A 12,867-nucleotide genomic window follows, 5' to 3' on the forward strand; every position below is an offset into this window, starting at 1 on the left:
AATTATCTATAAATCTTTTTTATGTAACCAACCTATATTTAATCTATAACCTATTTTGTAACGAACCTATGAATATTATATAGTCTACAAAAAAATGTTGTGTACTTCCGTAATATTATATAGGAGATTTTTTAACATGTTTGGTGAAGGTTTTCTAATAGGTTTTCTCATAAAATGTATATCATGCCGGATCATTCCATATTTATTTGAATTAATGGGCCATAATTGGGCCAATGTTGTCCTAAAAAGCCTCTTATGTATAAGTACTTTTTGTATTACAATTATCTGATTATAAAATTAAGAAAGAGAAAGTATTTTATCTCTCAGTAAAAGCTTGGAATGATGCTAGGTATGATTTTATTTTGTAGTATAATCGGAAATCACTCTTAATATGCGGAAGAGTGATTAATTTTTGAGATTTTGTTACTTATATATGGTTAATTAAATATTATTTGCAGATTTTATTTTATTCTTTCGAATATACATTTTAAGAGGATCTTTAATCAAAATTTAACTAATTGTTACAACCATATATGATATAACCTATAATCTATCAAATAATCAAATAATTAATCTTATAACCCATATTATATAGTCTACAAAAAAATGTTGGGTACTTCCGTTTTATTATGTAGGGGATTAACTTTTTATCTTGTTTTGAGTTTTTTTAATAATGTTATATGTATTATTATTTCATATCTTCACCAGGTTTCTGCACTTGATTGATTATCACAGAAAAATTTAATACTCTAACATTTAAAAAATATATATGTAAGAATGAATCGTATATAGGAAAATAAACTTAAAATTAAATATCATATTAGGTCATGAATAAACTCCTTTTTATTTTATTAAGCACAAACCTTTAATTCGTATTACATAAGTTTCACAACAATAAACACTCGTAATGACATGATTTAGTTTGTAAACTTGGCCTCAAGGTCCTTAACAACATTGACATCTAACTTAAACGCCTGAGCCAGAATCTCTGGATTAATTGGTGGCGTCGACCCAAACACAGTATCAGCGATCGTGATAACACCAGCGTTCTGACTACTTAGCCCAGCAAAGGCCACTGCAGGGGTCTTCCCCATATTCACTTGGAAATGGATCATTCCTATGGGGAACACGAACACGTCGCCTGGGTGCAACATTTTGGCAAATAGACGGTTATTGTCTTGATTGGAAGAGACAAAACCGACATACAATGTTCCCTCGAGAAGAATAAGGATCTCAGTAGCACGAGGGTGTGTGTGAGGCGGGTTCTGTCCATATGGCGCATAGTCTATGCGGATATTCCCATGGTGTTTAGCCCTGGAATCTGATCGACATTGGCTGTTGTCACGTTGGATTTGACATCATATATTATCAGTATTACCTGCCTCGTTGAGGCCCGAAAAGAAGAAAGTTTCTGCTTTGGCTTGCTTCGGATCCTTACAGAACTTACCATTCACAAAAACTGCAAATAGAAATATTGATTTGGAAAGCATATATTAAAAATGAAAAATTTAATCATAATAAAGGAGGATAATAATAATCAGCAGAGTTATTATACGTACGCACCACCATTTTTGGGATCATCAATGGCTACACAGAAGTCTTGGAGTGGACTTGGATCGTAAGCTTTGGCAAAGGAAATGACCAAAGCAGATAAGGTAATCACGATGAGACACTTGGAAACCATCATGGTTTTAAATAACGAGTTCTGCTAATGTTTTCTAACGATCTTTAATATATATGTGTGTGTGTGGTGTTGTGAAAGCATTTGAGGTCAATATTTATAAGGCAAAAGCGCATGTCATATTTGACGTAGTCCGACGTAATTCTATACATTTGTAAGTCGCATGTTACAAAGTGGCAGTCGAAAAACGTTTAACAAGTCTATCTATAACTTAATCTTTCTTTCTTTTTAAAAGAAAAAAAATTAGATTTGCATGCACGACTATTATTTACACAGTCCCACAACTTCTAGATTCAAGTCTTTTAGAATATCTGTACGAGTATGGACCTGGTCAGTGGTCACTCATCTCACTTTCGTATGGAATGGGTCTATTATATAGCACTTAGTTTCGTTTGCGATTTATGTGGTTCCTCATCTTATATATAAAGATACTTGTGATGTTTTGTCCTTTCCCATATTCATCGTTTACAAGAAGAGCTTCAATGCTCCATATAAATATCCAGAATGTCGTCGTATAGTCCTGCTTTGTTCAAGCGACAAGCATCGTCTATGCCATCTGAATTCTTAACGGTTAACGTTTTCACTTATGTCAACTTTTATTGCTTACATCTTATCAAGTATATATGTATCAACAAATATGTTCTCAACCGTTTGAGAACAGTCTCTGCCACTATTACCAATTCTTTAACTTAACCCAGGACGCTGTCTTCATCATTAGAACTCGAGCTTTCCACTACACCACCCATTATAGTGCTGCTCTCAACGGTTGATGTAGGAGTTACAGAGGTAGCAACGCTAACAGCCGGTTTCCGGTTAATGGTTGTTGCACTGGAAGCAACAAGTCCTTGTTCCTCCTTGGTTTCTCGAGCTGCTCTTTCCTTGGCTTTCTTGGCTCTTTCAAGAACCTCTTCCTGTAATTGAAACGAGTTAACTCCAAACCGAATCACACAGTAACGAAAAGATCAATCAATCAAGACCTTTTTCGTGTACAATAGTTTACCCTTTCGAATACATATCATCACACTTAAATAGTCATCTCGCAAAGTAATGACTGTGTGTTCAAATGACAGTTCTACAAAGCTCACACAAACCTTCTCAGCTAAGTAATTAACTAACTTGTTTGAGTATCTTCTCTAGTTCTATGGTGAACAGAGTTTCCAAACCTAACACAATGCTTTCATTCATTACAAGATTCACTGATAAAAATAAAAACAAGAGGAAGAGCTGAAAAATAAACCTGAATCTCTTGAACTTTCTTCTGTTGCTCAGCTTGAAACTTTCCAATAGTACCCAAAACTTCTCCAACAGTAGACTCAATTCTCTCATTGATAACCTCAGCTAATGCTTTCCCCAAAAAGAAGGCATCTAACACACTTTTGTTCTCATTTTCACCTGCGCAAAAATAAAAAAACCAATTTTTTGTTTTATCAAAATTCTCAAAACAAAACCCCCAAAAATAAGAATCCATTTACTCAATCAAATGAAAAAAATGATGATAAACCCTAAAAAAAAAATTAAAAAAAATAAAATCAATGCGCAATTTTTGTTTTTAATACTCAAGAAACAAAGAGATTAGCACATGGATCTGTACCTCCGGTGCCTTTGCTGGAGCAATTGCACTGTAAACTAGCAGTTCTTGTGCGAGGCGTCACACCTAATCTTAACCGGCGAACCTCAAAATTGGAACGAGAATTGCGGAGAATGAAGCGATGACGAGACGGTTGGTTATAGACATTTGAAAGAGAGAATGAGGAAGAACAAGGAATCGTGAAGCTACTCATCTCTCTCTCTCTCTCTCTCTCAAACCGTCTCAGGAAGATGAACACGGGTTTCGGGTTTTTGACCAGTCGATACGGATTCGAAGTATTGGGCCTTCAAGGCCCAACGAAACCTCTGTGAATCAAATGGATGATATTCCCGTTAGCCTTTAAACTCATAATTTAAATAATCTAAAAATAATAAAACTTAGTATTTGTTTTTAATTTCAACTAAAAGGTAATATTTTATCATTTTTTCATAACTATTTTTTCATTAATTACTATATTCTAATACTCAAATTGTTGGAGGAAAAGCATTTTGATTTGATTGATGAAATATCAATTTGTGTATCGTGTTATAAAACTGTAGTTCCCCACTTACGAATAGGCATAGCTATAGCCATTTCTTTGAGAAATGAGCTTTCTAATAGGCATTTTCTTTAGTTATCAACTAGGATAGTACCCGTGTTACTCCGCGGGTTATTTTTCTAATTTTTTTATTATATATATTTTTATATTTAATTTTTGTATGTTGTTTGTAATTTTAGTCTGTTAGATTTCTCATCACAGCTCATATAACCTATGGACAATCATTATAAATTTAATATTTTCCAAATAGACCAACATGTATAGGCAGACATTTAACATCCCCTTCTCATAAAGCTAAGGAGTACAAATCCCTATTTAAAGTACCTCAGACTTGCTAATGCCCTTATAAGATAATACTCATAATACATTCAAGATCATAGTTCAGTCTTTGATGAAAAATTAATTCACTATCCATCATTTTACGCTGCAGGATACTTTTTATAACTATTTTTAAATATATTTAATTATTGAAAATATGATTTTTTTTTTCTTAGAATTGGATTAATTGTAAAAACTATAGTTTATACAATGAGAAGATAAAAAAATGCACTAATAAATATAAATGGAAAAATCTCAAAGTCAAGTCTAGGATGGCTTATAAATGTTTACAATTAAATCGAGTAAAATTAATTATATAAATAACCTAACTAACTCTAATTTGAATATGCAGCTTTTGTTAGCATGGGATTGTTGCATTTGTCAAAAAATCATATGCAGCTCTTTAACAAAGCAATTCAAAATCTTATTATAGCCCGAGAAGTGATATTAATGTACCTCAAATAAACTTTATCATGGGAAGAGAACAATGTGCATTCTCAAAACTCATGTTAACATGACAAAGCCAAAATCATTTTCAAGAAAATTAATTTAAAAAAAAAACTTTAGCTGTAGAAATTAATAAAAAATATATATATAAAAAATAATTCTCATGATTTAAATGACCAACTAAATCCACAGCAGTCGTCTAATGCAATATTATGCAAGTTAAGCAATAATTAGGAACAAAACTGATACTAAATTGACTCTAAGAACACTAAGAGCACCTCCATTGGTGGAGTATTAACAAAATTGTTTAAAACATTTTTAATTGTTAATTTTGAATTTACGTGAATTAACAACTTCTTAAAAAACTTTTTATTTTTATGGGTCCATTGGTAGTACATAAAATTGAGGTCCTTAGTTTAAAAATTTTATTTTGGAAATTATTATAGTATAAGAAATTAGGTATTGTATTAGATGAAGTTTGACTCTTCTTATGATTGTGTAAGCAACAAAGAAGAGATCAGACTATCTCAAAAGAATGAAAGATCAATTCCATCCTAACCATAATCAAAACCAAAACCGAGATAGGTTTCCGCAGCAAATTCATTGCATAGACCATGATTAGGCCAAAGATGAAGAGGTGCATTGCTGGAGAACCGCTCTCATTCTCTTCTGATGACTCGCTAGATGGTCCTTGAGAGACTGATCCAAAGTTCAACATGTTAGCAGGCGCTGAAACCGGTTCAGGAATCTGTCCCCTAGCATTGTTAACGCTACTTTGTTTAGGTTTCTTTGCTTCTGCAACAAAGCTTCCAACCACAACCTATATCACATCAAGAAACAAATGAACGTAAATCGATTAAACATATTGTATTTGCGCTTAAATCTATTAAACCAAGATGAAAAGTGAAACCTATCAAACAAAAATGACCGAACATGTCATTTTACAGAATTGCAGAACAAGGCTAGGCTTTCAAAACAAGAGTTCACGTTCTGTACCTGGACTTGTGTTGCAGCTACCAGTGAACCAGCCATCAGGTCCAGCCAAAGAGACACTCAAGCTACCACTTCTGTTTATTGAACTATTTACCTCATAAATTCAAAAACAAGCCTGAGAGAGTAACGATCTCAAATCGTCCCAGCAAAAGAACACATACAAATCTCAACACTAAAGACGTACTAAGACTAAAGCTTAATACTAAAAGACAGAAAAAAAAACAAACAAACATAATTTTAAACCTCATAAGAAATGATTCCACCAGAATGAGAAGCTTGACGAAACGTCACTCTACAAACTGCACCACTTGCTGAGAGAATACATATTGTTCTTGGCCCTTGATCCGAAAAAGCCATCACCTTTGCCGCTATGTCGTGAAGAAAATAGTAAGTAAATTTCATACCAATTTACCAAAAGAACAACATCCAAAACTCATTCTTCCATCTAAATTCACTAAAACAAACAAATTACAATCTTGAAGAATGATACAGTTACATTTTGAGATTACTAAAACAGAACAACAACACTTTACCTCTCATGTCTTCTGCAGGAGGTGTAAAACCAACTCCTGCAGCGCCTCCTACAAAAACAAACCCATCAAATCAAATTGCATGTAATCCAAAACAAAATGTGTTAAAAGATTCAAACTGTAGAGTTCTTGTTTAATACCTAAAGCATCAAGCTGTTTCTTGCTAGAACAAGGAGGTCTTCCTCTGTCTCGTTTACCAGGTGGATCAACAGAGTTCCAGTTCCTCCATTATCTCCAACACCACCTTCACCACAACCACCATAAGAATTATAAGCGGCAGAGAGAAGAGGAGATGTGGGAGCTAAACCCAACGCAATGCTACCATCATGAGTGTACTTCCTAGGCCTACCTCGCTTTTTCTTGGTTTGTGGTTGATTCTGATCCTTGATCCCAAATCTCATCGGTTGAGAAGGAGGCATCATTTAACCACAATCGACATTCTTCAGATTGTCCTCCACCCGATTCATTGAGTTCCAAAAAACTCTGAGAAATCTTCAAATCTCCAGGCTCCGGATCAATCGTGGTTTCTCATAGATCACTACAAACGAAGAAAAAAGGAATCAATCGACAGATAGAAGAAGAAATTGACATATAAAAGAGAAGAAGAAATCAATGTGTACACCTTGTCAAAAAAAACAATGACGTGTATTAATTATTGGTTACACATTTTAACTGATGTGTTAACTTCTCCTTCACCTAAAAGACTGATGCGTCAGAAAAGGAAAGCAACACATTGTGTTTTTATTGTATTGATATATCATACACAGTTTTTTATAGCATTTTTTATAGCATACATATTATAAAAATAATTATTTTTAAAAATGAATACATATAAAAATATACATTTAATTTTTTAAAAAATCTACAATCTGACTTAAAATTAATTACTTATTATCTTTTCATTATAATTTATTTTTCAGGGAAAAAAACAAATCGAATAAAAAATAGTTTAATATATATATATATATATATCCCCAATGAGATATATTTCTCAATACTAAAAAAATTAGAACCCCAAAAACTCGAACCTTTATTCCAAATAAATTAAAGATTTCTTATCTCAGATATAACTTTATTCCATATAAATTATTTTCTTATATAAAAATAAAAAATAAAACTCAAACAAAGAATAACTCGAACTGATTAACCGAATGTACAGATAGAAAACGCCATTAAAAAGAAACGCGTCGACATATATAGTTAACGGAGTTACATAGCTCCTTTGCAAACTAGTTTTATACTTTTATATATAAACCCTCTCGTCACCTCTCTCATCTCATCTATCTCTCTCTAGATCACTCACATTCACTTAGTCATATCCCCTCATCTCTCTCTCTCTCTCTATCAGAGTGTAGAGAAAAAGGTTTAACAACAGTCAACAATGGTTGTCCTTAGAAGATTATTCTCAATTTCAGCAACTCTACTTATAATCCTAGCACTCTGTGTCCATGCAAATGCGTAAGTTCAAAGATTCAATTCAACGTTGTGATCTCCCATTTTGTTTTATTTTCTTCTATATATTGTTCCGACAGAGATTCTTATGTTGTTGTGTGTTCCAATGCAGAGTTCAAGAAACAAGGGAATCGAAACATGACAGCTCAAGAAATACATCAACGGCGGATAAGTGAGTTCTCTCCTCATTTCAGCTTTTTTTGTGTGTAGAGATTTTGTTTGATCTCAGCCGTTCAGATTCTTTCTCTACGATATTAAAAACGATGTCGTTTTGCATGTTCTGTTTTCTCAGTTTATCAGACGGTGAATGGCATGACCACGCCGTTAAAGACCCAGATGAAATAGCAGCAATGGTCGATATGTGAGTTTCTAGCTCACTAGTCACTACATACATATATTATAAAACTGGAAAACCACTTTATTAGATATATTTCGTATTAGTAACGTTTTTTAGATAGTCAAATCATATGATGCTTTAACTTTACTAAACCTATGTGTAGAGTCAGTCAGTAGACCAAGAAAAACATTTTCGACATCTATAATTTCTGACTTTGTAAAAAGTTGGTTTGGCTTAGTAATGTTTTTTTTTAAAATAAGCACCAAGTTAAAAAGTTATGTGACCCTGCCTGAGACGTACTCTTATTTCTTAACTCTGCAAGGAAAGAAAAATAAATAAAGTAACATGTGAAAACACTTCTGACAGAAGAACAGTAGTGTTATTGAATAAAACCACAAACCGTGATTCCCATTTATATACCTCACTATTTTCTTCTTAAGATCCACCGACGCCTTTGTATTAATGTTTTCTATATACATACTCTCAAGTCTCAAAGACAAAGAGTGGTAATTTTCTTTAAAAAAAAAAAAGAAAAAAAATCATTTATAAATCATGTCATTAAATTTTTATCATTTAAATTTTTTATTGTCTTCTACATATTAATTTATCTTTATCATTTAGATATCATGAGAATGTTAACTATATAAAAGAAAAATACATTTACTTTTCTTTCTTGATTTAATATTTTGAATACTGTCTAATATTAGATTATTGTTTATATCTGAATTAACAACTATTATAATTATTCTCTAGTTAAAAAAAATGTATCAGTAATTCGGTATTACTATCATCAGTATATTGCAAATTCCAATATAAATAAAATCTTCAGGATCGACAAATCGTCTAATCTTTCACATAAGTTTATTGGTTAATAAAGAAATTCTAATTTTACTATAAGAAAAAAGAACTTCTAAATTCTTTTGGCACAAAACTTTTGGGTCAAATGTAAACTTTTCTAATTTATTTTACAATTTAAATTTTCAATGGTATATATTATCTATTCTATATAAATCTGAATCTGGTACCCATAGTTTTTGCATTTAATTTCGGAATTACAAAGAAAAATATGACCCCAAAAGGTTCCAATATGGATCGTATCCCATGAACATGAAATATAAAATTCCCTTATACAAGACAACATTAAATTTTACCCACGTGGGGCCACCTCACCTTGTCAAAATTATATTCAATGCTTCCTTATATTTTTCATTTTCCTGTCTCCTCTATTTTGACTTCTTCACTCACGTAGGTGTGCTTCACTCACGTAGGTGTGTGTATCCAAAAAATCCCAAAACTCACGGGTTAATTTGATATAGTTTTGAAACTTTGTTCTCTTTTTGTAATTTCATTCTATTATTTGGAAACATGCAGGAGCATACGTAATAGTACGTATCGGAGAAAGCTAGGGTTCTTCTCCTGTTCAACCGGAAACCCCATCGATGATTGTTGGCGATGCGATAAAAAATGGCATCGCCAGAGAAAACGACTAGCAGGTTGTGCTATTGGTTTTGGTCGTAACGCAGTAGGAGGCCGTGATGGACGTTACTACATTGTTACTGATCCATCTGATCATGATCCGGTTAATCCTAAACCTGGTACGCTACGGTACGCTGTGATTCAAGACCAACCACTATGGATCGTCTTTAAACGTGACATGGTCATCACTTTAAGCCAAGAACTAATCATGAATAGCTTCAAAACCATCGACGGTCGTGGCGTGAACGTACATATCGCTGGTGGTGCATGTATCACGATTCAGTACGTTACGAATATTATCATCCATGGGATTAATATTCACGATTGTAAGCGAACTGGTAACGCTATGGTTCGGAGTTCGGAGAGTCACTACGGTTGGAGAACGATGGCTGATGGTGATGGGATCTCGATTTTTGGATCGAGTCATATTTGGATTGATCATAATTCTCTTTCTAATTGTGCGGACGGATTGATCGACGCAATTATGGGATCTACTGCTATTACCATCTCTAATAATTATATGACTCACCACAACGAGGTTAGATATTTTTCATTGATTCTAGTAGTTTATGTTTACCAAGATTTGCGGACTAGATAGGTTTTATATCAAAAGATATTAGTATCGCTAGGTGCCAGAAGTTATGAGTGGTAATGATTTAGGTGTTATTAGTATCGATGCAGAAGTTAAGAGTGTTGATGATTTAGGAATGCATTTACTGTGTAAAAGTCGGAAACTGATAATTCGGGTTTAGAAAATTATTAGTAGAGAAGGGAACGTGAAATTCAAGTAACATGTAGGGTCTTTTTTCTTTCTTGGCCTTATCTTCAAAAGCTGACAATATATAGATGATAATGCAGGCTATTTTGTTGGGGCATACCGATTCCTACACAAGAGACAAAATGATGCAAGTAACCATTGCATACAACCATTTTGGAGAGGGTCTTATACAGAGGATGCCAAGGTTTTTCATCTAAGTTTCTTACATTTTCTTGGGGTTTTTTTTTTTTTTTTTTTCCTGTGGTCAAATTCTATCCAGGTTTCAACTGTTTTAGAGTTTGGTATGTTTGGTGTTGTTTCAGGTGCAGGCATGGATACTTCCACGTAGTAAACAACGATTACACACATTGGGAAATGTATGCAATTGGTGGAAGTGCTAACCCTACCATCAATAGTCAAGGAAACCGGTTCCTAGCCCCGGGAAACCGGTTCGCGAAGGAGGTATTTGATAAAACCGGTTTCTAGTTAACCAAGATTGCTTAAAGATGCATCATGCATCTAAGCTAGAAGATATAATTTGGTAACTCTAATCAACATAATGACTGATTTGAATATTTTTCTGGCAGGTGACGAAACGGGTTAATGCAGGGAAAGGAGAATGGAACGATTGGAACTGGAGATCCCAAGGAGACTTAATGCTCAATGGTGCCTACTTCACTTCATCTGGAGCTGGAGCTTCTGCAAATTACGCCAGAGCGTCTAGTTTGGCTGCTAAATCATCTTCCCTTGTAGGTATGCTTACCTCTAGCTCTGGTGCTTTGAAATGCAGGATCGGTACGCTTTGTTAATTATTTGTATTTGTATAACCAAAAACAGAACATATATAGAAAATATATGAAAGGTGAGAAAAAGAAGAAAAAAATAACTCATTTTTCTTTGTTCCCATGTTTTTGCCCCCAAGTTGTTTAGTATAGTGCATTTCTCTACTAATGTATATCTATCTAAATATATATAATCTTCTATCAATGAACTTGCTTCAGATCCCAAATTACTTATTTTCATTCTCTTTGGACTTTTAATTATAAATAAAATCAAAATGCTTTTGTTAAAAAATAGATGATATAACCAATCTAAGTGAAGCATTACAAACATCAAAACTAATAGAGCTATGTAGTTCAAAAGATTGTGTCTGAAAATGGTGACCATTAACAAAAACAGATACAGAGAGCTTTTGGTTTTCCCAAATTACCGGAGGACAAGATTGTCGGTACTCTGATATTTACCGACACTTTCTATCACTATGTTACGGTCTTTGTTCTGAAACTGTTCCACACCCATCAAACCAGTCTCAATGAAAATTTAAAATCCTACTTGCTAGTTGCAGCAAATTATTCAAATGATTGCTAATGCTACAACCGTTTCAGAAATGTATTGCTACTAGAGGTAACAGAGTTTCTAAACCAGAAATTTAACAATCACCTGACCAGTGGCGGAGGCACATTGATGACTATGGGTGCAATTGACACCAACAAAATTTTAAAATCCTCCTAATTTACACCAATTTTTTCAATATAAATCAGTTTGAACCCAACCAATCTTGTACCTGACTGATTGCACCGTTGCAAGTTGATCTTAAATCAAAGAACATATAACATTCCTAAGTATTGTATGATTGTATTCGGTATACATTGGAGATCTCTCTCATATGAGCAAAATCTTAAGCTTACAAATAAACAAGACGCGGATTACTTGTACTTGTCCATGATTCTCTTTGCTTCTTCAAGTGGATCATCCAATGGTTTGGAACCAGAGCTTTTATCTTCTCCTCTGAGTTTAGGAGCTTCATCTTTGTTTAAGGCTATGAATAAGAAATATGCAAATCCCATTGTACCCTGCAAACACTCATAGTAAATTAGCTTTGTAAACACCGAATAGGGAAGGTGTTGCATTACATACCAATACAAAGAAAGCGGTTGATAGAAACGACTTGACAACAAACAACGAAACCGCTAATGCTGCAATCGTCACCGAGATTCTAGCAACTGGTCTAGGTACGGAGACCTTCAACCAAACAAAAAAAGGAAGGATCATAAAAACATAACCAAACTGTAACTAAAGAGTAGAGTGTAATTGGTGAAGACAGGACTAAGAGAGCTCACAGGTACAAGATTGGTTCCAGCTTCAATTCCATCTTTCCCAATATTCCATGCGGTTCTAAGAACTGTTCAATACAATGACACAACATAAACATCCCAAAACATTATCAATACACACAATCAATTTAACTGATCAATTAGAGGGTATCCACCACACAACAATGAACAAACCCTTAATGACCCTTTTGGTCAATTTCATAAACTAAGCAATCAAAACAATGGAATTCGACTTACGAAAGTACAAAACAAAGGGGGGGGGGGAAAGAACAAACCTTTCAAGAAACTGGACTGAGCAGACAAAACAAGGGTTTTGGACCGAACTCGTCGGGGTTGAACTGGAGCAATTCGAGTTCTCAAATTCAGTAAAGATGCGTTTTTTAACCTCAAAACAGAGCATGGAGAGAGAAACGGAGAATTTGGGAATTGGGTTAGGGTTTGTAAGAATCTTGGAGCGAGAGGAGAAGGATTCAAAGAAGGAAACGGAATTAGAGAAGAAGACATGAGATGTGAATGGCTAAAGCTACTCAGAAACTCTACAAAAAGGAAACACAAATTGGCGCGTGTGTCTGTAAGAGAATGAGATTGTCGAAGCTGAGAAACTAATCGGGATCGGTTTGGTTTGGTTATATTCTT

The 12,867-nt window shown here is 34.0% G+C and overlaps 3 protein-coding genes and 2 pseudogenes across 3 annotated transcripts; 1 reads left to right on the forward strand and 4 right to left on the reverse strand.

The window, feature by feature from the left end:
• LOC104733753 lies at positions 918–1,687 on the reverse strand (annotated as a pseudogene).
• LOC104732454 (uncharacterized protein At4g13200, chloroplastic) lies at positions 2,178–3,501 on the reverse strand. Its single transcript, XM_010452002.2, has 3 exons — positions 3,273–3,501; positions 2,919–3,073; positions 2,178–2,592 (listed from the first exon to the last, which is right to left on the reverse strand). The coding sequence occupies exons 1-3, from the start codon at positions 3,460–3,462 to the stop codon at positions 2,371–2,373; spliced, it is 567 nt and encodes a 188-aa protein (XP_010450304.1). The 5' UTR covers positions 3,463–3,501; the 3' UTR covers positions 2,178–2,370.
• On the reverse strand, positions 5,090–6,514 carry LOC109127984 (annotated as a pseudogene).
• Positions 7,342–11,104, forward strand: LOC104732455 (putative pectate lyase 14). The gene is made up of 7 exons (XM_010452003.2): positions 7,342–7,553; positions 7,660–7,719; positions 7,840–7,908; positions 9,256–9,898; positions 10,219–10,322; positions 10,441–10,579; positions 10,705–11,104. Exons 1-7 carry the CDS (start codon positions 7,477–7,479, stop codon positions 10,924–10,926), a joined length of 1,314 nt encoding a protein of 437 aa, XP_010450305.1. The 5' UTR covers positions 7,342–7,476; the 3' UTR covers positions 10,927–11,104.
• LOC104732456 lies at positions 11,659–12,861 on the reverse strand. Its single transcript, XM_010452004.2, has 4 exons — positions 12,507–12,861; positions 12,238–12,299; positions 12,035–12,139; positions 11,659–11,970 (listed from the first exon to the last, which is right to left on the reverse strand). The coding sequence occupies exons 1-4, from the start codon at positions 12,733–12,735 to the stop codon at positions 11,824–11,826; spliced, it is 543 nt and encodes a 180-aa protein (XP_010450306.1). The 5' UTR covers positions 12,736–12,861; the 3' UTR covers positions 11,659–11,823.

This window comes from Camelina sativa, chromosome 12, assembly GCF_000633955.1.
Source record: "Camelina sativa cultivar DH55 chromosome 12, Cs, whole genome shotgun sequence".
Classification (NCBI taxonomy): Eukaryota; Viridiplantae; Streptophyta; class Magnoliopsida; order Brassicales; family Brassicaceae; genus Camelina; species Camelina sativa.

Excerpts from the sequence above, each read along its gene's own strand:
- LOC104732454 (XM_010452002.2), bottom strand. The coding sequence starts at position 3,462 with ATGAGTAGCTTCACGATTCCTTGTTCTTCCTCATTCTCTCTTTCAAAT. Across the intron at positions 3,074-3,272 it reads CTCCAGCAAAGGCACCGGAG|GTGAAAATGAGAACAAAAGT; the intron begins GTACAGATCCAT and ends ATTTTTGCGCAG. Across the intron at positions 2,593-2,918 it reads AGAAAGTTCAAGAGATTCAG|GAAGAGGTTCTTGAAAGAGC; the intron begins GTTTATTTTTCA and ends TTTCAATTACAG.
- LOC104732455 (XM_010452003.2), top strand. The coding sequence starts at position 7,477 with ATGGTTGTCCTTAGAAGATTATTCTCAATTTCAGCAACTCTACTTATA. Across the intron at positions 7,909-9,255 it reads ATAGCAGCAATGGTCGATAT|GAGCATACGTAATAGTACGT; the intron begins GTGAGTTTCTAG and ends GGAAACATGCAG. Across the intron at positions 10,580-10,704 it reads GAAACCGGTTCGCGAAGGAG|GTGACGAAACGGGTTAATGC; the intron begins GTATTTGATAAA and ends TTTTTCTGGCAG.
- LOC104732456 (XM_010452004.2), bottom strand. The coding sequence starts at position 12,735 with ATGTCTTCTTCTCTAATTCCGTTTCCTTCTTTGAATCCTTCTCCTCTC. Across the intron at positions 12,300-12,506 it reads TCAGTCCAGTTTCTTGAAAG|TTCTTAGAACCGCATGGAAT; the intron begins GTTTGTTCTTTC and ends TGTATTGAACAG. Across the intron at positions 11,971-12,034 it reads CAACCGCTTTCTTTGTATTG|GGTACAATGGGATTTGCATA; the intron begins GTATGTAATGCA and ends GAGTGTTTGCAG.